Source organism: Misgurnus anguillicaudatus, chromosome 12 (genome assembly GCF_027580225.2).
Source record: "Misgurnus anguillicaudatus chromosome 12, ASM2758022v2, whole genome shotgun sequence".
NCBI lineage: Eukaryota > Metazoa > Chordata > Actinopteri > Cypriniformes > Cobitidae > Misgurnus > Misgurnus anguillicaudatus.
In genome coordinates this window covers 37741427-37766797 of record NC_073348.2, presented here as the reverse complement: position 1 = coordinate 37766797, position 25371 = coordinate 37741427, and the positions used below count along the sequence as shown (strand labels likewise).

At 37.0% G+C, this 25371-nt stretch overlaps 1 protein-coding gene across 1 annotated transcript in view; it reads right to left on the bottom strand.

Moving 5' to 3' along the window:
• grk3 (G protein-coupled receptor kinase 3) overlaps positions 1–25371 on the bottom strand; it is a 75615-nt gene that overhangs the window by 24880 nt on the left and 25364 nt on the right. Inside the window, exons 3-16 of the mRNA XM_073874532.1 lie at positions 19636–19709; positions 19303–19398; positions 18842–18922; positions 18683–18744; positions 15784–15835; positions 15534–15625; positions 15352–15451; positions 15131–15209; positions 12187–12317; positions 11096–11190; positions 7253–7360; positions 4611–4677; positions 1996–2096; positions 916–982 (exon numbers count right to left, since the gene is read on the bottom strand). Coding sequence (XP_073730633.1) covers positions 916–982; positions 1996–2096; positions 4611–4677; positions 7253–7360; positions 11096–11190; positions 12187–12317; positions 15131–15209; positions 15352–15451; positions 15534–15625; positions 15784–15835; positions 18683–18744; positions 18842–18922; positions 19303–19398; positions 19636–19709 — 1205 coding nt within the window. The remainder of the gene's footprint in view (positions 1–915; positions 983–1995; positions 2097–4610; positions 4678–7252; positions 7361–11095; positions 11191–12186; positions 12318–15130; positions 15210–15351; positions 15452–15533; positions 15626–15783; positions 15836–18682; positions 18745–18841; positions 18923–19302; positions 19399–19635; positions 19710–25371) is intronic.

The window sequence follows — 25371 nt, the reverse complement described above, 5'->3', positions numbered from 1 at the left end:
TACTAAGTAAGAAAGTCATTTTTTGCATTCTGTCTACTACACTGCAAAAAATGATTTTCAAGAAAAAAAAATCTTAGTATTTTTGTCTTGTTTTCAGTAAAAATATCTAAAAATTCTTAAATTAAGATGTTTTTTCTTGATGACCAAGCAAAAAAATCTGCCAATGGGGTAAGCAATAAAATCTTGAAAATTTTTCTTAAACACTAAATTCAAGAAAAATAAAAGAAAATTTTGCTTACCCCATTGGCAGATTTTTTTTGCTTGTTATATGCACAAAATCACTTACATTTTAAAAAGCATCTTGGCTTGAGAATTTTTAGATATTTGTGTTTAAAACTAGATAAAAATACTAACTAAGACAGTCCTTTTTTGCAGGGTAGAGATGCAACGATATATCGGCCAATAATCGTATCGGTCAATTTTTTTCACTATTGGCCAAAAGTTTAAAAACTTCCGATAGTCATGGCCGATATATCCTGTCAATCAAAAGTGAACCGGAAAATGCCATGAATTTGAGCTCTGTGTATCGAAAATGTAAAAAGTTTAATGTTCAATATTAATTATTATATTAATGAATAAAAATAACATTTATAACATTTTATCTCAGAATTTAGTTAATGCCAGTTAATAAAGCCACCAAAATATCAGTCTGAATAATAGGCAGAAAAATGTCATATCTAGTCTGTACATTTAAACCATCTCTGCATCTTTAAATTCATCCCTTTCAAAGAACTACAGCTAAAAAGTATTTAAGATCTAGATCAATTCACTCATCTGTTTCTGGATTATCATTGTTTAGATTGTGTGCCGTAATCCTTTTTTGACTGACTGTACATTATAAAGAAGTGAAAATGTCCCCCCCCCAGAACAAACAACACATTTAAACAAAACAGCTTTCAAAGTAAATGGCCTTACCTTCTGAAGATAGACTTGCTGCCAATCGATTCCTTTGAAAAACAAATGCTCCTTCACCTCTGATGCCCTGCAGCGTGCAAAATAAAGATCTTATTCAGATGACCATTACCACTTCTGACCAGCAGGTGGCAGCAATTCAAAACCAGCTACACCATTCCCAGCAAGCTTTTTTCCTTTCTATACTTTTAAATGATCAAACACTTACAGAAGTCACAGTCTTAAAATTGTGTCACGCACTTCAAGCAGTTTTACATAAAGAAGGTGCACTACAAATAATCTTTGGCCATCATTTGACATCCCTATCTGTTTTTTGTGTCTAATACTGCTCTCATGGAAAAGCAGAAAGCACTTTAAATTAGATATTCACCGATATATCGGCAAATAATCGGTATCAATATTTTTTTTTTACAATTTTAAAAATTTAGTTAATGCATTTCATAACCACCAAACTATTAATATAGGAAGATATCAGTCTGAATAATCGGCTATTGGTGGAAAAATTCATATCTACTTTAAATGATTGAAAAGTGGTGAGCAACGATTAATCGCATACAAAATAAGCTTTTGCTTAATATGTGTGTGTGTTTGTGTAATTATGTATATATAAACACAATACATTTTACAAACAGATCAATTTCAGAATTTTTTTTGTTATATATTAATGTTTTTTTTTTATTTCTATACATTACATATAATATAGAACATTTGGAAATATAAATAAATAAATAAATAAATAAATATATAAATATATATAAATATATATATATATATATATATATATATATATATATATATATATATATATATATATATATATATATATATATATAAATATATATATATATATATTTATATATATATAAATAAATAAATAAATAAATATATATATGTAAATGTTTCTTAAATACATACATAAATGTGTGTGAATTTATATATATAAATAATAATTACACCCAAAACACACTCATATATTATGCAAAAACTATTCTGTATGCGATTAATCGTAAATAAACAGACTTATCCAAGAGCAGTATAACATACCCAATATTGAAGACGTACGGCCCATGCGCCCTAACTTACCCCCGTCCAAGACAGCCCAATCTTTTGGCGACATCTCGCTGTAAAAGTCCTTCCAGGAGAGACTTGAGTTCAGGTGAGAACGAATCGGGCAACTCCACATTCTGTAAAAAAAAGAAAGAAGAGGATCAGTAAACAGCCTGTGAGTTTGATTGATGTCACATTAAACATTACAGCATGTCGTATGGCTTGTATTTAACTTTCCCCGACTGTGTTTGCTTCCCTTTCATTAGCAATCCTCTTCGGTTACAGTGAACATTCATTAGCAGTCAAATGTAAATGTGCAAGACAAGCAAACTTGACTTGATCAACAAAGCATTAATATAACCACAGGCACTACAGCTTAAGGTTATTTTAATATCCTCACATTACACAAATGTGTGTGAGGACTATCAATACCAACTACGTAAGCGGCGCATTTGCCTCTGGGTTAACATTTACTAGGGCAACAAAGGCGAACGTCTTAAAATGCATCAAAAGCATGCATTTTCCAGTGTGCATTTTTAGGTTTACATTTAATCAGTATGTCCCTGAAAATCGAACCCTTAAACTTTTATTAATGCAAGCACAACGCTGTACCAGTTGAGCTATGCATGATGCATGTACTTCTGCAAAGGGACTAAATGTGGGCTAATCTTAACACAATCTGATTGTGTGGTTTTAAAGAGTTTGTTTCACAAGAAACCTTCTAAATTTTTGGAAATTCTTAATGAAATTAAAGGAGTTATAAAGGTCACATCTTTTGAGATATTAACAGATATATACGTGTTACACATTGCTTAAAACAGTAATAGCTGTCATAAATTATATTACAAAGTAGAAACTAATCATCTTTGCGCCTTTTGGGACCATTTTGTTCTTCTGGTTTGAAAAATTTAGTTAAACGTCAAAACGTGACGTAAATTACAGTGATTTTAGTGTTAGCTGTGTGGCTGCAGATTACGAATGTGTGTCACTGGTTTTTGAGCAATATTTATGACTCGTCTAAACCAATAACTGTGACGTGATTTGCACCGAGTTTACTCGTGCAGGCTGGACTAATACCACAATAGTTTGAAAGAATGGACTGATTTGATTGGAGCCTGATGTTAGCATTTTGCTAAGCTAGCAACTTAAAGGAACACGCCCACATTTTGTGAAATTTAGTTTATTCACCGTATCCCCCAGAGTTAGATAAGTCCATACATACCTTTCTCATCTCTGTGCGTGCTCCAACTCTGACGCAGCCCCTGCTAGCTTAGCTTAGCACAAAGACTGGAATTGAATGGCTCCAGCTAGCATACTGCTCCCAATAAGTGACAAAATAACACTAACATTTTCCTATTTGTGTGTAGCAGTGCTTCGCCCTCTGAGAATATAGTTCCCAGTATGTATACTGTTAAAAGATAGCTATGTCTTATATGTTGTTATTTGTAAACGCTATAATATCCCAACACATAAATAGGAAAATGTTCACGTTATTTTGTCACTTATTGGGAGCAGTATGCTAGCTGAAGCCATTCACTTCCAGTCTTTGTGCTAAGCTAAGCTAGCAGTGGGTGCGTCAGACAGAGTTACAGCACGCACGGAGATGAGAAAGGTATGTATGGACTTATCTAACTCTGAGGGAATAAGCTAAATTCCCAAAATGTGGGCATGTTGCTTTAATATTCAAATGAGCATTATTGCACATCACCAACAAATCTAGCATGTAATAGATAACAGTTACATCATATTATAAATTAGCCAAATAGGTTAATAATTGAAATAAACTGCAACTTCAACAAATCTTTTAAAGGGGCAGTTTACCCAAAAATTTATTTGTTCTTCCAATGACAACAATAAAGATATTATGAGGAATATCCATTCAAAGGCCCCATTGACTTCCATAATATTTCTTTATCCTACTGTTGAAGTCAATGGGGCCTCTGAGCGATTTGGTTATCAAAATATCTTCCTTCGTGTTCTCATCAGAGCAAAGAAATGTATACAGGTTTGTAACAACATGAGAGTAAATGATGACAAAACTTCATTTTTGGGTGAACTTGCCCTTTAATCTAAGTTTGTCACAATGCATTATGGGACTTTGACCACAATGGGTTATCAGTTTTTGCTTTGAATTTCATTGGGAGTGTCTCTAAAGTGTTGCTGATGTATACAATTCCCTATGTTTCGAAACAAAGCTCTAATTCAAACTGCAAAGGAAATTATGAAACATCCCAAATGAGTAAAGAGGGATTTCCTTTCATCAGATCGTTTTACAGGAGAGCCCGGCAGTTTGTCGAGAGCTAAATTACGGTAAAGCTAAGAAAACAGTGAATGCAAAGCACGAATGCAAAATCATCTCCATTAGTATTCCCTTGTTTAAACATTGGGTGTGAAGGCACAGGTGGAGTTACAATGAAACGTTCCCTCTTCACTTCTATGGAAAGTTGTGGCTTGTTTATCAATCTCTTGTTTCACGGTGATATGCTTCATTTAACATAAAAGAGCCACAAGGAACGGTTAAAGTTAACGGCCACGCCTCTTTGCTTATTTATAGATTACACAAACTAAATGCATTTATAATGTAATTTTTTGAGGAAAAAACATGATTGATGCTTTCCCGTAAGACCACCAAACATAAGTCTGCTCCTTACCATGGTAAGTGTCATGCGGTCGATCTCGTGTTTGTCTTTGGTCTTGTGCTGTCTGAATGGACTGTGCCTACAAGAACAAGAGACAAAGTACAGTTTATGTTACTGTAAAGTGAATGGGAGATACAAAATCTTATACAGGGCTCACGTGAGGGGTTTCCATGGGACCTCAAAAGCTTTTTAATCTCAGCTGGTGACAACCTTTCTTATCTAAGGCCACATCCACACGAACCCAGTGCTTTCCCTATCTGAACAAATTTTTTAAGTCATCCAAAGATGTGTGTAAGGTGTGAAATAATGTCAGAAACAAATCTTAAAAGGTGGGTTTAAAAGCAAGGATGTGTGTTACATTTCAGCTCTTTGACACGGGGGTTTTAGCCTATATACAAATCAACATTGTTTTTTTATTTATCCACTCTGGGACCTGGTTTAAAAAAATAGTGGATTCAGGCTCCCAAAAAATTTGCCGTTACCAAAATGCTGCCATTCCCACACCTTAGTTAACTTCAAATTCAAGGACCTTTCAAGGACTTTCCAGGTCCAATACCGTCAAATTCAAGGACTAAATGTGGGGACACATTTCAAGTGAGAGTAAGGTTACATTGTGTTATCTTTAAAGATACATTGTTACAGTTCCCTTTGTGGGAACTCACGCTGCGTCACTGTGATGACACTTTGTGGACGCCTCCAGTGGTAAGTGTGTCTGAATGTGTATATTAAATTCAACCAATGGTGAGGCTTAACGACAAAGACAGGGTGACGCGGGAGCCAGAAAGTATATCGCTATCTGAAATATTGCCAAAGACGGCGTTACAGGGACGCAGAAAGTATGGCAAGGGAGACGCAGCGTCTCGTTCCCTTCTCAGGGAACAACAGTTACATGGGTGATTCTCACGAAACCATTGAAACACCACGGCACTAATGATTTTAGCTTTAAAATGTGTAATATAGTAACATTAAAAAGCATCAGAATTAACACAATACTGTGTTCTACCTTGCAAAATGTGTGATCTCAACATAAGAATTTATAATTGTAAATTTTATCTCATTTTCTGCTGAAATTCTCATTACCGCAATGTGTCCGGCTGTGTTTGAACATGCGTTATGTTGTAATTTAATCAAATTAACACAAAAATATTAAGAAAATAAAAAATAATTGGATGTTTTGCTAGACTACTTTAGATGACAAAAAAAATATTTACTGAATATTCATGTATAATAATAATGAAGAAAAATTTGGAAAATGATGTGTCCATGCCTGATGTTCTCATCCTCCGCAACACTTTTTGAGAACAGTTTAAGCACACATACAGAATTTTAATAAAGTTTGATTTTGAGTGACCAAGCACATGGACCAGTTACTTCAAGATGGCTACAAGGTAAGATCATTTTTTTTACAGTTAATTTGAAATATTGTCTTGTCAGAATGCTTACACGACATTTTGATTATCATTACCGCAACAGATGCTTATTAAATGTTAATTTAATTAATAGAAGCATAATACTTTGATTTTAAATGCATGTGCAGAATCTCCAAATTATGTTCTTTCAGGTTTGTCATGTCATTTTGAAAATATGTCAGTGTTGATGTTTTCTGACTGTTGCGGTAATGAGATTTTTTAGGACTAATTTTTTTAATTATGTTACAAAAAGTGTTAAATGATAAGTAAAAGTTTTAAAATTAATGTTCCCATTTACTCCAGACTTTGTTTTTCAATGTCTGGTGGGAAAAAAAGTTAATTTAAGCAATTTTTACATTTTCATGCTTGACATTTTTAAAACCAAGTTTTCATGAGAATCACCCACATACGTAACCCGAGACGTTTTCATGTGTCAACCACATCTATGCAAAAAAGCATTTTGGTATGAATCAACATTCGCATACAGAAGATATAACCATTTAAAGTGAACAGTTTAGCACGTGTGCTTATGATATGATCCTACACTACACAAAGGCAATAATATGGATTCTTTTCCCAAAAAACTTCAAGCACTTTCAATGACCTATATCTATATTTTCAAAAACTTCCCAGGGCCTTGAATCCCCCCCAGATTCACAAACGTTCAAAGATTTCAAGGACCCGTGGGAACCCTGAAGAAGATAACATAACATTTTAATATAAAAATTATTTGTATGTAAATAAAGTCATACATCTAGGATGGTGTGAGTAAATAAAAAAAAAAAATTTCATCACAACTTAAGTGCAAGGTCAACTTGTGTGCAATGCATTTTAGGATACTAAATAGTGTGCTACTGTAGTGCATACTGTGCACACTACACATACTGTAAAACACTACAAATCATATGTCATTCCAAACATACGCTCTGTAGCCTTTTTAGGCCTGTTCTGACCCGTTTACTTTTGCTTTGAAGTGTGCGACACAAACACGCCCTTCAATGGAAATACGTGCCCCGGCCACCCCCCCATTACATCTTTCTCTAGTACCCCCACCCTCTACCTAGCAACGGTTTCAGCGGTCTCCACTCCCACTCTCGCCCCCTTTCTTCTGCTCTGTGATGTCTGCAGGGTGACCTCCGAACCTCTGACATTTAAACTTTACACTCCACATCAAACAGGTGAGAGAATCAGAGAGAAAGACTCAAAGAGAGCGAGCGAGAGAGATAAAGAATTCATGAGCCTTACCCTCGCAAGAGTTTAAACAGCATGCAGCCCAGGGAGAACCAGTCGGCGCTGCTGTCGTACGCCGTTCCTTTCTGCAGAACCTCAGGTGCCATGTAGCCATGGGTACCACTGGAAACACAGCAATTACTTCACATTAAATTCAAAGCCTACACAACCCCGGGCGGAGTGATCGTGGACTAAACACAAAATATCGTTCGGTCTTGCACACAAACACTTAACATGAGCAGTCAAAACAGCCAGCACACTTAACACAACACTCACTTATAGCAATATATTGCTTATTTTTACGAACTTTTTTTAGCTTCAAGTCCCCCTAAGGCAGTGCCTCTCAATTATTTTCTGTCACGCCCCCCCTAGGAAGAAGTAAACATTTCGCGCCCCCCCAACTCTCCGGCGCGACTGTAAATAGTATAATTTGTCTATAAAATTACACATCTGCAAAACATTGTATCCTTATTAACATTAAAGAAAACACAAAAAAAGAAATATCAATCAACTAACAACAAAGAATAACTTTTATAACATTGTTTTTTAGTCTGTAACAGAAAAGTCTTAAAATGCATCAATTTGCGTGAAATAAAAAAATCAATCCTTATTTACAGTATATTTTTTGACCATTTAATACTGAAAAATTTTATTAAATATAATCAATAAATAATAATAAAAAGCGGCTTATCAGCATGTTTGGGGTGTAATGTCTTTAAGTGACAGTGCAAAAAAAATCACTTCCTGAAAAAGTATTTTCCCCAGGGTCTCGCGCGCCCCCCCTTGGGGTCCCGCCCCACTATTTGAGAAGCACTGCCCTAAGGTGAAAATAAGATGTTATTATTGTTTATATGTCTATGTGCTGTTTTTAATAATGTGCAAACACCCTTGCTGAATATTTTCTCCATAAAATTCTAGTTTTCCCAAGACAATCTCATTCATGTGGTTTGAATTTGCATTTGTTTCCTACGTCACAAAGATGTATGGTTTGAGTCATATATATTAGCTGCATCTGAAACCGCTTCCTCGTTCACTATTCCCTATATAGCAAATGACATTTGAGTCCACTATTTGTGGAAGTGGTGAACGAAAATAAGTGAGCGATTTTAACCATGCATCAGGGAGCTGTCGCAAAGATTCGTCATAAACCCTTACACCTGTGTGGCTTTATTGATTGTACTGTTAAACGGTAACGTTTACTTTCTTACTGTTTGTCACATTTGTTGTGTTTATTGTGTTAGTTGATAATGAAAAGAACAAAACAGCTGCTTGCCATATTTATTTAATGTTGGTTGTTTATTTATTGTTTAATAAAAATGTGTATTATATTATAAATAAAGATATAGCAATTTTTCTAAATTAGTTTATTTTTAAAAAGTAGAAATTGTGTATAAACCACTGATCTATAGACGGTTTCATTGGAAGCACGTGATACACGCCTGGATCCGAACCTTACTTCCGGTTTCGTTTTTTTAATGCTCTGACTAGTTGCTAAACTGATCTCTTGAACAAATGCCTCGTCGAAAATAACAAATGTTTTGGTTTCCTAGGTAATCTATGTGTTGTTTTTTTGCTTGTTATATAAATAAACTACGTTTAAAGAAATTTGTTGTAATTTATTCGTAGCGGAGTTTACCGGAAGCTACGTGCAGCCGCTTGTTTATGTTGTTACTGCTGAAACGGCCTATATAAATGACTGGATTGCGCATAGAACGCTTACCGTGGGTTCACACCAGCCGCGTTTGAGGCGTCAAATTCGCGTGTACCGCGTCTAGTTTGCCGTTTGAACATTTTGAGTTTACTTGTTTCATTCGCGCATGAAATTCAAGTCATTGAGACATTCACGTGGAAATTCGCATAATGGGAGGGTCTTCCATAGGCTTCTGCGCCTCCACTCGCTTCCTGTAATCACATCTCTACTAGAGCCAGCTCCTGATTGGTTAACACGCAGGGCATTTTTCGGCCAAAGTTCAAAATTTTCAACTCGCGTGTTTCTCGCGGCAATGCTCTAGACGCGCGAATGAGGTGGAGCTTAACCCCTCATTCACGCTGCGAGACCTCCAGATGCGCGTCAACATTGACTTAACATTAAAATCTCTCGTGCTTGATGACCTACCGCGGCTGGTGTGAATGCAAAAAAATGCTCAGTTCATGCATGCATTGTGTGAAACCTGACTTTGAAACTGCAGAATGTAGCATTTATTTACATTCAATCTATGGTCCAAAGTGTTGCAAAAGAGGTGGAGACTAACTTGCATATTCATATCTATGGTCCAAGTTGTGGTACTGAGTAGAGGTGGGACTAATTCGCAAATTCATATCTATGGTCCTAGCTGTGGTACTAGGTAGATGCGGGGACTAGTTTGCATATTCATATCTATGGTCCAAGCTGTGGTACAGGGTAGAGGCGGGGACTAATTTGAATATTCATATCTATGTTCCAAGTTGTGGTACTGAGTAGAGGTGGGACTAATTCGCAAATTCATAGCTATGGTCCTAGCTGTGGTACTAGGTAGATGCGGGGACTAGTTTGCATATTCATATCTATGGTCCAAGCTGTGGTACAGGGTAGAGGCGGGGACTAATTTGAATATTCATATCTATGTTCCAAGTTGTGGTACTGTGTAGAGGCGGGGAATAATTTGCATATTCATATTTATAAAGACAGAGTGCAGTTATGCTAATTTGAAAAACACACCCACCAGGGGGGAAAACAATCCAACAGTCTTCATTCACTTTGTATTGCGAAAGGCCCCCTCCTTGTCATTCCTGGCTTATACCAAAAAAACAGAATAATGGCTTAAAGCTGCTGTGTGACAAGGTGTACAACTAACAAGCTAAAACAACCTAGAAATACGTTTTAATAAGCTGTCGACTCCAAAATACGAGCGTTTAAAGACACAAAAGTGGATCGCTGATTATGTTTCCCTCCAGTGGGCGTAGTTCTAATAATAGTAGTACTATGAAAAGTTGCCTGTATCCACTTTTGTATCGGTTTTTGGGGTCGACACCTTATAAAAACTTATTTCTGTTTTTTTTGGCTTGTTAGCTGTACACCCTGTCACACAGCAGCTTTTAGAAATTATTCTGTTTTTGTTATAAGCCAGAAATGTCAAGCAGGCGGCCTCTCACAATACAGAGTCAATGGAGACGAATGGGTTGTTTTCTCCCCGGTCGGAGTGGTTTTCAGGGTATGACGCGTTGCACTCCTAGCTGTGGTGCTGAGTAGAGGCGGGGCTAATTTGCATATTCATATCAATGATCAAAGCTGTGGCGCAGAGTAGAGGCGTTGCTCATTTGCATATTCATATTTACGGTTCAAGATGTGGTACTGTGTAGAGGAGGGACTAATTTGCATATTTATAGATCCACGTACACTAAATTAGGCAAGGGTGTAGAGGCACATTCAAGTTGTTTTAAAGCATGAAGAAATTACTGTCAGAAAAAAAACTTTCTTACATATGCTATTATGATGCTTAAGTTTTAAGTGATAAAATTCTTGACTATGCGGGGACTTTAAATTTTTAAAACAAGTATGTAGATTAAAGCGAAACCTTTGTTGTGTATTTGTGACGGTTACATTCAACATGGGCGTTATACAAACTCTACACAGGTATGGCCACAAGCGCTTCTATCTAGTTTGATATCCATTTTCACATTTGCATTTACATAAATACGTAGACAATGTTTCTGTCCTAATACGAAATAGATGGCTGGGTGTGTGCTTAATAAAACAAAACATTCAAACATTGTAAAACTGAACATCATGCTAATCTGAACAGAGAAGCCACACCTTTCATAGAAAGAGACTTTCAATGAAACAAATGAAGCATTGAGGCCCACTGAAGAGGAACTTACACACTGGCGTGAGGTTTTTTCTTGGAGAAATCGCAGGCCAGGCCCAGGTCAGAGATACGAACGTGTCCGTGTTCGTCTAGCAGGATATTCGCAGGCTGGGGAGAAGAGAAAGAGATGTTGGGATAAGGACATCGTCCAAAAATCTTTAACAGCCTGACAGTGAACAGACCTTACAATCGGCATTTCAATTAAAAAGAAATTTGCTGAAACAAACGGCGTTATTGCAACATTGGCTACGTGTCCAATAATGCTGATAATGTGTTTGCTTGCGCTGCCATCAATCAGGCAGTACCACGTTGCAAAATAAATACAATTCAATACTGTATTTGCCAACTTAATGCAACGCTTAATGCCCTTATGAAGTCTGTCTAAAAAAAAAAACGTATTTACATAGAACGGACGCTTATTTGGTTAGTAAATATGCTGAGATAAAACGGCACAAAAACAGCTATTAAATTTCGAGATGCATCTTCCCATGACTTTCAGTTCTCAGTAACACTGCTCAGATGTAACAGTAAGCAAATGTGATATTTCAGGACAGGTTTTCTATTATACAAACAGCACTGATACTGTGAAAAACAACGCAAAGGTTTGCTAACATGTGTGGCTTTACATTTCGCATGCCAGGGAAGATCCTGCACATCTTCAGCCATCTGGCAGTGCGAAGCTTGAATATCTCACTTAAAACTGCATAATTTATACTGATTGCATAACTACACTCCACATGCTGCTTCCAAGCCGAGGGTCGACATATTACGCGACGGGCCCTGCATTCGGGACAGCGGCTTAACCTCGACTCGCTCTGTCGTATGACGCACTTTCCAGTTGGAAGACAATGAACAGTGCTGCCAAGACGGACGGCTCGGCCAAGCTTAATAAAAAATAACCTGGGATGACGACGCAAAACAGATAGAAGCTTACGTTACAAAATACACAAACTTGAGCAGAACATTTTATTTTCCCTTTTTAAAGGCAACAGAGGACCGCTGGATGAGGTGCGAGTAGTTTTTTCAGTGACAGAAAGAACAAACAATCCTTTTTAAGAGAAGAATGCAGCGGATCGTACGAATAGTGGACGGTGACGACTTTACCTTGAGATCTCTGTAGACGACGAATCGATTGTGCATGTGCTCGAGGCCCAAGATGATCTCAGCTGCATAAAATCGCATGTCCTTCTCGCTGAACACCCCGTGCTGAGAGAGGTGATAGTGGAGATCTCCGCCTATAAAGAGAAGAGACAATCGATTGGGTTGTCAAAGGAGTGTATTTTGATATCTATATCTTTTAAAGATCTTAAAGGATTTTTCCATTCATGAACTATTCTGAAAGAGAAACGTCACATAGCCGAAGAACATTTGGTGCTCATAACCGCTCCTGAGATTTCTGGGGAAACGTTCATCGCTCTGCGCTATTATTAAACATCAATGCATAAACGCTTTTGTTAAGGCAAGACTACGGTTCCTGAAGAACTGCGTGGGTGATGTTTCCCACATCCAGAAAGACGTTCAGAGAAGTGCAGAGCAGATACAGGAAGTGTGAGTGCGTTTAAAAAAGGAAGCTCCGCCTTTCGTTCGGGTTGGCATTAAGTTATAGAGGAAGCCCAAAGATTAGAGCCTTTTCTAACATGGAGTGGAAGGGGTTTATATCTGTAAGATCAGATAGTGTTCATGGTTTTTAAGAATATACGCATTCATTTCATACAAACAAAAATAGTCTCTAGACTTTAAAACAGAGCATTTAACGCACATTAGCTTTATCATACACGTCATAGACAAATACAGATTGAAAGTTTTAAAAAAAATTTGAAAACCCAGCTTTATTGTTTTCTACATAAAATCATCCTACATAGCGTAAAAAATATTGTGTGAAAATATCTTTAAAGGGGGTCTATTTTCATGCATATTTGGAAGTATGAGTATTTATGTGCCGAATGCACTTCGCTGAGATTCGTACAAGTTTCGGAAAATGACAGATTCGTACGTAACAATCTTGCTTTATTTATTTTAAGGCAATTTTCAGTGCAGGAAGTACAGCGGAGGTCACTTTATAACTGGAATAGTGCACGCATACCAACCAAGAGTAGACACGACATTGACGTCACCAGAGAAATGCGTTTTTGTTGCTGCTAAAACCATCTATACAAAAAACAGACGAATACCGAAGATGCGCATACCGCAATAAGCACATCGCAATAGTTTTGCAATAACTAAAAAAGAAAACAAGGTTTAAAGACTGTCAAAAAACAAACAAGCAAAGACGCACAATACACTAAAACTGGGCGCAATATGCACACCGCAATAAGTCGCAATAACATTGTAGTAATCGTCTTTTTTCCCCTGAGATGAGAAAAAAATATGTAGGGTGGGACTTGATTGGATCGTAGGGCCATGTTGCTAATCGCTAAATCTTTTCCCGGGCAGAAAAAAGTCTTCGATAGCCCAGCCCTCGCGCCAGGAAGTAAAGAGAGATTGTTTCAGTTAACGTTTCGTAAGATTAACTGTGGGTTCACACCAGACGCAAATTCAATGATTTGCGCGAGTAGATTACATACAAAGTAAATGCAAAGACGCGATCAGACGCGTCCTCGCGTGGGGCAATGCGAATGACACTATTTGGGCGGCGCGTTTCCCGCGAACACACACACACACACACACACACACATTATTCCCCTCAAACGCGTCTGAAAATATTCAACTCGAGTGAAAAATTCACATGACATGAAGTTAAATCCTGCGAGTAATCTAGAACAAGTAACGCGATGCCACGCGTTTGGTGTGTACATAGCATAAGAGGGCACATTAAAGTGTTCATAACACATGCCGTTTTGCATATCTACTGTTAATCTGGAGTACCTGTAGACTATTATTACATCCTTCATATATCCAAAGAGTCTTTAGTTTTATCAGATTTATAAAAGACAGATCAGCTTTACCGATTTTTTGCGATAACGTACTAATAATTTGAAAGGAAGAGTTACGAGCTGCGGGAGGAGCGATAACCTATGATTCATTACATGTTCGTGTCGTTTATATAATATGCACTTACCAACTTAACACAGAAGTTTTTCTTACTGCATGCAACTCATGAACTGGTTGAGACTTTTCAATGAAATCCAGCATTAAACAAACACACACGCAAAACTCTGCGGCTACCGCGGATAAACAAACAATATCCATTGTTTCCATAATGCTGGATTTCTTCTCCTTGCATCCAAAAACACTTCTTTCGTGTCATCATTGAGTTTGATATAAAACAAAACAACTTAGCGTCCTCTCCCACTGATTGATCGAATGAAGTGCCCATAAAAAAAAGTTATACGTATAGCTTACCCCTGAAACGTCAGCTGGACCCGTAATCGAAAAAACTTTCAGAAACTTGTACGAACCCTGGCGAAGTGAATTTGGCATAGAAATACTCTGTAACACGTCCAACTGCTTTTTTGACACTTTGCATTTGTTTAGCATGAGGAAACTGCTGTGTTAATAAGTCATTACTAAATAAAAACATCTTAAGCTAGGCAAATTTAAACTAGTTCAGCTTCCCAATGAACCCAGCATTATGGAAACAATGGTTATAGTTTGTTTATCCGAGGTAGCTGTGTGTTTGTTTAAAGCTGCATTTCGTGGAAATGGGGAGGTCCCAACTAGGTCATGAGTCGCAGGCAGTAAGTAAAACTGAATCAGATGTCTGTTTTTCTAGGCAATCGTGCATATAATTTAAAAGACATGAACATGTAAGGAATCTTAAGTTGTCCAGAGAAAGTGAGATAATGTTTTGTGTGTTGCGTACTCGTGACTCGGTCGGCCCGCGGTACGCTTCCAGGGGTTTGGGTTTTTCTGAGAATGTAGCGGTACAGCTGATCTGTCTTTTATTAATCTGACCAAACTAAAGACTCTTATAAAGGATGCAATACTACTCTATAGGTACTAAAGATTAACATGAGATTAGCAGAAACACTGTGTGTTATGTAAACTATAATGTTAAAGGTTGAAATTAATGTGAATCCTGTTGGTGTGAACAGCCTTTAGTTCTCACCGTTCATCAAGTCCAGGATGAAACACAGTTTATCCGGGGTGTGGAAGGCATACGTCATACACACTATGAAAGGGCAGTCCTGCAGAGAGAGGGTGAGACAGAAAGAGAGACACAAATAAAGACAATGAGGGTTTAAAATGAGAAATTACAGTGATGCTATCTCGTGTTTATTGAGTTTTAAGTGCGGCAACGCCCAAGTAGCTTGAGAAAGTGTCACTCACCCCTGTGCTAACCAACGACAGCATGATCCTCTCATTAAGCGCCAACGTTTCGCCCTGTTTCATTTTGATCCGTTTCTTATCCAAACACTTCATGGCATACCTAAGACAAACACAGTGAGCAGATCTTTCGATCCAAACCCAAAACTTTGCTAATGTTCTTGTTTTTTAAAAATGCAACTTACATTTTCCCTGTGTCAGCCTTCCTGCATCCATAAACCTCTCCAAAACCTCCCCGGCCGATGATCCGATGCACGCTGAAATCGTTCATTGTCAACTACAGGTGAGAGTAAGGAATAAAATAAGTTGGTTAAGGTTAACCAATGCAGATGAGCAAACCACATTTAACAATCATCAAAACATTGCTTATTATATTTACAGTCTGGTTAAAAAAAGAAATTGTGTAAAATATCTTATAAACTGGTAAATACTCACATGGATGTTGAGTTCTACATTCTTCCACTGACAGAAACGCGTGAACTTGTCACTAGAATAAGATAAAAAAACACTTAAAAGACTGTTTAAAAACAGACCAGCAGGCCTGAAAAATATTGACAGTTTCAGCAGTTACAACATAAACAAGCGGCGTCCGTGGTCAACACGTAACTTCCGGTAAACTCTGCTAAAAATAAATACAACAAAGTACTGTAGACTCTTATGGAACGGCTGAAATTCCACAAGGTGGCGTATTTGTTCCTCAGACGTTGCACAATAAACGTGACATCCGAATATATTCATTATAAATCGTGAATGAAAAGTGAGATTCGAACGAATATCCGTTAGTGAACTAATTCTATACAGTATTTATATCGTAATTTGGTCAGAAACGTCAAGATTGTGAGATGAACAAATCGTTTTGGATTAAAAGGCTTGGATATTCCATTTCCTTGGACTTTTGGGGATTTATGAACAATTTGTTTTGGACAATTTCACCGAAGCGGATAAAGGGAAGATTTTGAAGGTAAGTAAATATCCTAAATCGGTGCCGCCCAGTTCAGGTAACTAACAACTAGATTACAGTTTTATGACTGCTAAAAATCATATTATGCTTTGTGTGTGCGCTTAATGGAATCCCGAAAGTCTAAGCTTTACAACGATGTGCCGCATGACCGTATATTTTGAAGATTTAATGTTTCAAAGTTACAATGACGTAATGCAGCCTCTCGTGCAAGGGAGGGGGTGTACCGTGTACGGCACAGTGTTCCTTATCAGGTTAAATGTAGTTTACTTATATAACAAGCAAAAAACAACACATAGATTACCTAGGAAACCAAACCATTTTTTATTTTCGACGAGGTATTTGTTCAAGAGTTTAGTTTAGCAACTGGTCCGACCATTAAACAAACTGAAACCGGAAGTAAAGTTCAGACCAGATGCGTATCGCGTCACCGCACGTGCGTCCGATGAAACCGTCTATAGATGCTTTTATTGGACACACATGCAATTAGCGCCCTTGAACCGAAATGAACTTCGGTCTGCATTAATTGATCAGTTTGGCTAGTGGCTAAACTGATCTTTGAAACAAATACCTTGGTAAAAATAAAATGTTTTGGTTTGCTAAAGACGTGGCAAGACGACGAGCATGGATCACAACTGTGTGGAGAGAGGTTTGGCAGCCAGGCAAGATATCAAAGACCTTTATATTATTTTACATGGTAACATTAGCTCAGTGTAATAGTTGATATGTGTTAGATATAATTTATTGTCATTTATTTTATTGCTATCAAAAATAAACTACTGTAAAATGACTCTCTATACAAAAAAGCAGGCGAATAGAAAGACGCTAAAGCTGTACATACAGTAGCTACTTGAGTTTAAATTTTGCGTTTTTCTGGTAAATACATACAGATTGAAATAATAAATCAGACTGGAATTGGTTTTAAAGATACAACCGCATCCCGACGTGAGGAGAGGAAATTAACGTAAACAGGCCAGCATGTGTACTCTGTTCAAAAACAGAGGCCATGAAAAAAGCTATACAAATAAAAAGTCATTTGAAACATAAACATAAAATCCAGCGTTTAAATCTGAGGTGTAGATATTATAAACGTGACATGTGATATTGTAAACCCTCATCTAAAGCAATTAACCCTGTAAAGCTGGGATTTATAGCGAACAATCACTACTAGGTGTGTAAAATTGAAATGCATATTTTATAATATTTATTTATGTTTATTTTTATTACATTACAAATACATTTCCAGATTCATATTTTTATCTTAATTTTTTTTTAATCAAAGTTGTGTTCTTAAAAAGGATTGTCACATCTAATTAGTAAAATAAAATGGCCTTATTAACTATTGACATTATTTCTCTGCCAATTAACCAACCTATGAAAAGTAGCTATCGTTAAGTATATCTATATATGAAATTACTTCTGCAATGAAAAAAAGTAGGGCGAGACTTTATTGCTGGGCTATGTTGCTAATTACTGCAATCTTTTCCCGAACAGAAACAAGTTTTCAATAGCCCCCCCTTGTGCTGTTCCTCGAGACAGGAAGTAAAGAGTGATCGTTTCGATTAACGTTTCGTAAGATTGTGAGGGCACATGAATTACAGAAAAATAATGCAGTCACAGATAAGACATTTCTATGTATTCTCTTTTTAATTTCAATTTTCACAATGATGATATTCAAACTTCCAAAGGTTATGTATATTCAATGTTTTAGCAAAGAGGCTGGCACACAAATGAGTGTGCGTTGACGTGAAAATAGATCAACGATCAGAAAGAATGCGAAACATACATTTTTAACATTAGTTGATTTTTACACATTATCATCATGTTGCATATCATTTATTGCAAAATCTAGCAACTTACAAAATATCGCATCCCCTTCAATTTCCCAGCCCTATAAACCAGCTAAAAAACCCAGAGAACCTAAAAACAGACATATAATGTAGGGATGAACCGATATGGAAATTTTGGCCGATAGCCGATAACTCTTTATATTTGGAGGCCGATAACCGATATATGTAGGCCGATAAAGATTCATATTATTTTCACAATTAAAAACTCCCAGACCGCGGACATCTTGTCTTTGCGCTAGACTTGCATACTCTTCTTAAGCCCGCAACACGTGTTATCTTCGTGCTATGTCACAAAAAGCACCAATCAAAACTCCACATGGCCAGCAATGAGCAGGTGAAGTGGTTCAACAAACCAAAATAATCCATCATTTATCGGCTTTCATTTAATCAGCCTAATTTTGCTATCAGACCGATAACCGATAATATTAAAAATAAGCAGTTATCGGCCGATAACGATATGTCGGCCGATATATCGTGCATCCCTAATATAATGTACAAAGTATTGTGTGGGAGCCATTTCCTTTACCTTTCTATGAATTTCTGAAAGATTTTCCCTCGAAGGCTGTCGCAGATTTCAACTATGTATGGCTGAAAAAAAACACAGAAATGCATCATCAACTTGTGGATCTCCAAACAAATTTTTTGCTAAATCCAACAAAACCGGGGTTCGATTTTATTTGCTCACCTGAAAGAGATTTGGAGGAACTTGTTTCTTTGCTAGGTGAGTTTGGACATGATCAACCGCCTTCTGTGAAAAGGGATGTGAGAAAGGAAGAGAGATTAAGTTACGCTTGCAGATAAGAGAGGTCAAAATGGTAAAGCAGCAACAACAACAACAACAGTTTCCCCTTAATAAACGCTAGGCATTGACATTAACCTCCCCAGCTTGGTTCCTTGTTATGAAAACATGGAGCTGTGACAATCACACAAGCCTTGAGTGTCTTAAAGGCCTTTGTGTTGGTTCATTTAAACTTCCTGTTTCGAAAAAGTTAAAGATGAAGACTAGAGACTTAAGGAAATCTATTGAATGGCACCTTTATTGAATACCCATAATCCTTTGCCTCCAGCCAGCATGGTCATAGAACCACACACACTTGAAATAACTGCAAGTCATTCTTTTATTGATTTATTTTCCCTTACATGTGAACACGACAGAAGCTCCTTCATTATGTAGACGTCGTAAATTTGTCGACTGCGAGTTAACCTCTCATCTTCCGAGTCCAACTTCTCGTACTCTTTAATCTGAAGATGACAAAACAAAATGATGATTAGACACACAATCTTTAGTCAAACACGCATAAAAGAGGAAGACAAGTGTGGGTGAGCTCTCAAATCAACTGTTATTGTGGGTCATAACCATCATGCAGATGATACAAAGTAAGTCAGGAGCCACGAGATGCCCCAAATACAGATGGACGCAGCAGTCGAGTTTGAACACCTACAATGCAGCTTTGTAAAGCAAGCGAAAATCGATTTTACCTCCTCGTAAAACTTTAGCTGCGGCACGGCCTCGTCAATCTCATTCAGGCAGAAATCCTTGAACAAGAGGAAACCTGGGTGACACGGGGAAGGAAGGAGATCGGTTAGATAAGATGCGACAAAAATGATTGATGGACGACCTGCTATTTATTGAATACGAAGGATATATTTTGCCATCAAGGCGTTCACGCCAAGATAAACAACAGCATAACCACAACACGTAATAAGGTGACAGCTGCAAAACCATGAATAAATATTATACTTTTGCTTTGAAAATAGGGAAGTGCTTACACTTATTTCCTAACCGTCACACGGTGAAAACACACAAGGCCATGGATATTTCATAAATATATTTCATGGATATTACATCATGTAGAATATATTCGATGTAGCAGCGGGAGCGAAGGCTTACATTTTAAAATAAAGGCATTTTACAGCCCTGCGTGTGCGAGGAATGAGTACATTTCATGAAGAAAAACATGTCTTGTTAATATTGTACACTAAAAGTGAAAAATAAATAAAGAATAATTATATATTTTGCGTCAACATGTTTTAATGGAACGGAGCAACATCATTACAGAAAGATTAAACTAAATGTGTCTGGAAAGGATACTGTATTACAGTAATGAGAATCACCACTGAGGATAATGAGAATTACAAATTTATAAGTAAAACATCCGGATGCATTACGGTAATGAGAATTAAAGGAGGAAATGCTGTTAAGTGTCATGAAAATGTCAAAACAATACTTATCAGTCTACATTTATTGCATATATATATATATATATATATATTTTTTTTTTTTACTTGATAAGGGTAAAACATGACCCAATCAAGGCTTACTGATCCTGGTACAGCACGGGCACTGAACCCTCTCAACGGATGAGACACGCTAATACAGCCTAACCTGTGGACTGGATTAGTTACCGTAAAGAGGATTACCCTAAATCACAGGATAGACGGCACTCTGCAATTCAGAAAATCATCCATCGGTCCCCAATCTTTGTTTTACTAGTTCCCGTCAGTGCTCCAGAAGCTCGCCAAATAAGTTTATTTCCAATAACCAACCCAAGTGCTCACGAGGCGGCGATGTGGCACGAGGGAAAACTTCAGCACAGACAAAAAAGATGAGACTGTTGCCATAGCAACAATAACAGGCATCTGATGGAACAGAGGCAGAGCGCAGGGCTGAACCGCAGCTAATGGCTGATTGGTCGGGCACACGGACAAACGCGGGGCAAAAGTCAGAGCGTGAAACGATATCGGAGGGTGTGAACAAGGGATTGTACCCTTGTGTGTAATAAAAACAGAAGAGATTATAGAAAGGATTTCCAGAAGAGGAAGGAACACAGCTTTAGTGATGATGATGATGATACAGGCTTAGCAGGACAGTTTCAGAGACAAAACAACACCGATAGCGCTGTTGCTTCTGACACCTTCAGTATTAGTGTGAGCTGATTACTGCTGTTAAAAAATAGGAGGGTAATGCAGGCGGTAACTGGATTACAGTGGAATTATCTTTTGGGAGATTACGAAGAAAATTTTACACAAAACTGGCCAGCTACATATAATTTCTCAATTTTCCCCATTAAGTGTGAGCAATAGGAGTTAAAATGCTCGCCCAAGGAACACCAATATGGAGGTCCAATTTTCTTCTCTGTCCAGTATCGTCCCCTCCATCCTCTTCCTCCCTTCTGTTATCTCTCAAACACTTATCCTCCCTTTCCTGTCGTTTGCCGTTTACAGTCAAAAAGTCTAAACTATACCAAGAGAAGCATAAACCCGGCTGATGACACACACAAGGAGAACCGTCATGGATCACACTGACGTAACATCATCAGATGGGTCAACTTAAAAACATGGAGATGCTCAAATGCATGCGGGGCTATATATATATATATATATATATATATATATGACCCTGGACCAGAAAACCAGTCATAAGGGTCATTTTATTTATACATCAATGGAAAAACAAATAAATACACTTTTTATTGATGTATGGTTTGTTAGGAAAGGAACATATTTGGCCGAGATACAACTATTTAAAAAAATCTGGAATCTGAGGGTGCATAAAGATCTAAATATTGAGAATATTGCCTTAAAGTTGTCCAAATGAAGTCCTTAGCAACACATATTACTAGTGGGGTGTACACACCAAACGCGATTTTAACGATTTGCGTGAGTAGATAACATACAAAGTCAATGCAGAGACGCACAGAGATGCAAAAAGATCGGGTGGCGCAAGTGCCGCAAAAAAAAAAAACGTGATAATTGCCTAAACACGTCTTCGCACAAGTAAAATATTTTTTTAACTCAAGCGAAAATTTGCATAAACAAAGTTAAATCCCACGAGTAATCTAGAGCGAGGAACACGACGCTTCGCGCTTGATGTGTACGCAGCAAAATAAATACTTTTATATATTTACAGTAGGAAATTTACAAAATATTTTCATGGAACATACCGGTTAAGATTTTGGACTATTGTCTATATCGAGGTTACGCGTCCAAGTCACGTTGATGTGCGTGTCAGGAAAACTTAACGTTTGTACACACATTAAGCAACGCAGTTTTAAAACCAGTGATTTTAAGCCATTGAAACACAAACAATAGTGCTATTTGTGCATGCTGTTTGTATGTGAGAGGAGCACGCATCCAGTCGCGCATCCGGTGCTCATTAAGTTTGTGAGCATTTTTGCCGCTTTATTCGCCTTAAATACAAATATGCGTCAAAATTCCCGTCTTTGCAAAAATCCTCATAAACACGTCAATTTAGGGATCTAGGGAAGAGAAAACGCATGTGTAACAGTAGATTGGATCCGGACTTTGGTCTTAAAGGGGAAGTTACCTAATTTTGCTCGTGTCACTCACGTTTTTGTGAAAATCTCTCACTGGTCTTGATTAAATTACTTTTCTACCTTTAATTAGATATATATAATATACATTATTATTTATTATCATTCTTTCATCATTGTTTATCTTCAGTGAGCTTGAATTTTGTTTGTTTATATCTTTTTTATGCATGTATACATTTTTTGTGAGAATTATAAAAATTATATGCCATTCAATATTTTAATAACATAAAAACCTTATTAAAAGATTAAAAAAACTCTACCATTATACATACCGTTATCATGATATGAAATGAATCCTATCGTGAAATAAAATTTTGGTCATATCGCCCACCGCTAACAGAACATGAACTTTACTTAATATCCTTATGATTTTTGGCATAAATAATCGATCCCATACAATGTATAGTTGGTTACTGCTACAAATATACCCTCATGACTGGTTTTATTGTTCAGGGTCACATATGACAAAATCTGTAAATATCAGGGTTCCCACACATTAGTTAACTTCAAATTCAAGGACCTTTCAAGGACTTTCCAGGTCTAATAACCTCAAATTCAAGGACTAAATGTGGGGATACATTTCAAGTAAGAGCAAGGTTACATCGTGTTACCTTTTAAGATACATTGTTACAGTTCCCTTTAGAGGGAACTCGCGCTGCGTCACTGCAGTGACACTTTGGGGACGCCTCTGAAGTGTGTCTGAATGTGTATATCAAATTCAACCAATGTTGAGGCTTAACAACAAAGACAGGGTTACGCGGAAGCCAGGAAGTATATTGCTATCTGAAATATTGCGCCGTTACAGGGGATGCAGAAAGTATGGCAAGGGAGACGCAACGTCTCGTTCCCTTCTCAGTTAACAACAGTTACATACGTAACAAAAGACGATTTCATGTGTCAAACACAACTATGCAAAAAAGCATTTAGCTATGAATCAACATTCGCATACAGAAGATATAAGCATTTAAAGCAAACAGTGTAGCATATGTACTTAAAAGGCTAGAAATTTTATGATATTATCCTACACTACACAGGGAATAATACAGATTTTTTTCCAGAAAACTTCTTGCATAAAATAGATTCAAGCACTTACAATTACCTGTATTTAAGTATGTATATTTTCAAAAACTTCCCAGGGCCTTGAATTTTTTCCACCAGATTCACAAACTTTCAAGTATTTCAAGGACCCGTGGGAACCCTGAAATATACAACCATCTGCAACGCCTAAAAAAATTAATGCACTAATTGTAAACGGCCTAAAACTGTACTTTGTGTGATGTCTATTTTTTGAATATTGCAATATAAATCATGTGGTATAATGACTTTTATAACGTTTAAGGATGCGTGTGAAGCATAGGCTGACTACTTCGGTAAAAAAAGATAAAGCCAATTATAAAGAAGCTTTCACAGCAGACGTACACTTAATCTATAACATTGATTTAAACTGTCTTCGTCAGCCTTTCCTCTTAAAAAGCTCAGTTTTTCTTGACCACCAGGAACTGAGCAGAAGTGACAGATCGGCAGATAAAAATAAAATCAAGCAAATGACTATTCTGACTCTTTACAGCTTACGTCACAGAGTTAATGGATTACTCTTAATCGCACTTTGAATTCACAAAGTGATCCCTCTCCTTGATTGCAGGATTCTCACTCGAGCAGAGTACAGGTAGGGTTAGCTCGGCGTGTACTGCCTCTTAAAACAGAGGATATCTGAAAGAACCGTCATTGAATCACAAACTCATCAGTACAGTAATCCAATGAGAGCCTCTCTGAATACAGCTGCTGAATAATTATAGGTAGACTTGTGAGGATTTGTTGCTGTTTTCATTGCCAGATTTTCAGGGTTAATTATAAAGAAAACAGGAAATTAAGAAGTCAATATCCTATTATCTTCCTTAATACATGTTCTCAGTCAAGGTGTGCATGTTGTTACAAACAAATAAAAAATGTAATTACTATTTTAGACATTTTTAAAGGGTTGGGTGACAATCCACTCCCATTATGAGCAAAAACATGAATTACAAGAAGGTTAGTAAAAATTACAATTTTAATTTTTGTGTGAACTAAACCTATAAATGTACTCATCCTTCGAATGGTTACAAACCTTTCTTTGTTAAACACAAAGATATTTTAAAAATGTTAATAACCAAACAGATCTGGGGCACCATTCAAACCCATAGTATAATTTTAAACTACTATGAAGGTGCCTCTGGTTACAAACATAATTTAAAATATATTCCTTTGTATTAAACAAAACAGAGGAATTTATGCAAGTTTGGAACAACTTAAAGGTAAGTAAATGGCAGATTTTTCAGTTTTGGGTGAACTACGTCTTTAAGGATTTTACTATAGATGATGGAGCTGTAAAAGCTAGCCAATAAGTAATTTATAGTCGCCATGAAACGGAAGTCTTACTTTCCCAATGGTGATGTATATATCTGTTCTGTAATGAAAAAAGTTGGGTTTGACTAGAATTCGTCCATTTAGAACTGATTGGATCTTTTGAAGTTGGGTCATGTTGCTATTTGCCCCATTCTTTTTCCGGACCGCGCCAACCTGCCATACCACATGTCCCGAAGTAAAGAGAGATTGTTTTGAGGGGGAAGCAGATTTTTGTTTTTGATTAAAGATTATGAGGGCACATTAATTTTTTTTAAATAATGAAGCTCACAGATAAATCTTTTGTAAAACGAATATTTTTTTTATTTCAATTTCATTGCAACTTTAAGGCTTGTAAACAGTCTAGTGTATCTAGTCGACTTCACACATGTCGAGTGTGTCGCTGCGGACCCAAAGTGCAGCGTCATATTTTGGTATTTACTACAGGTAGACCGAATAATCGGTTTTGCCGATTAATCTACACCGATAGTTAATTGGCGGA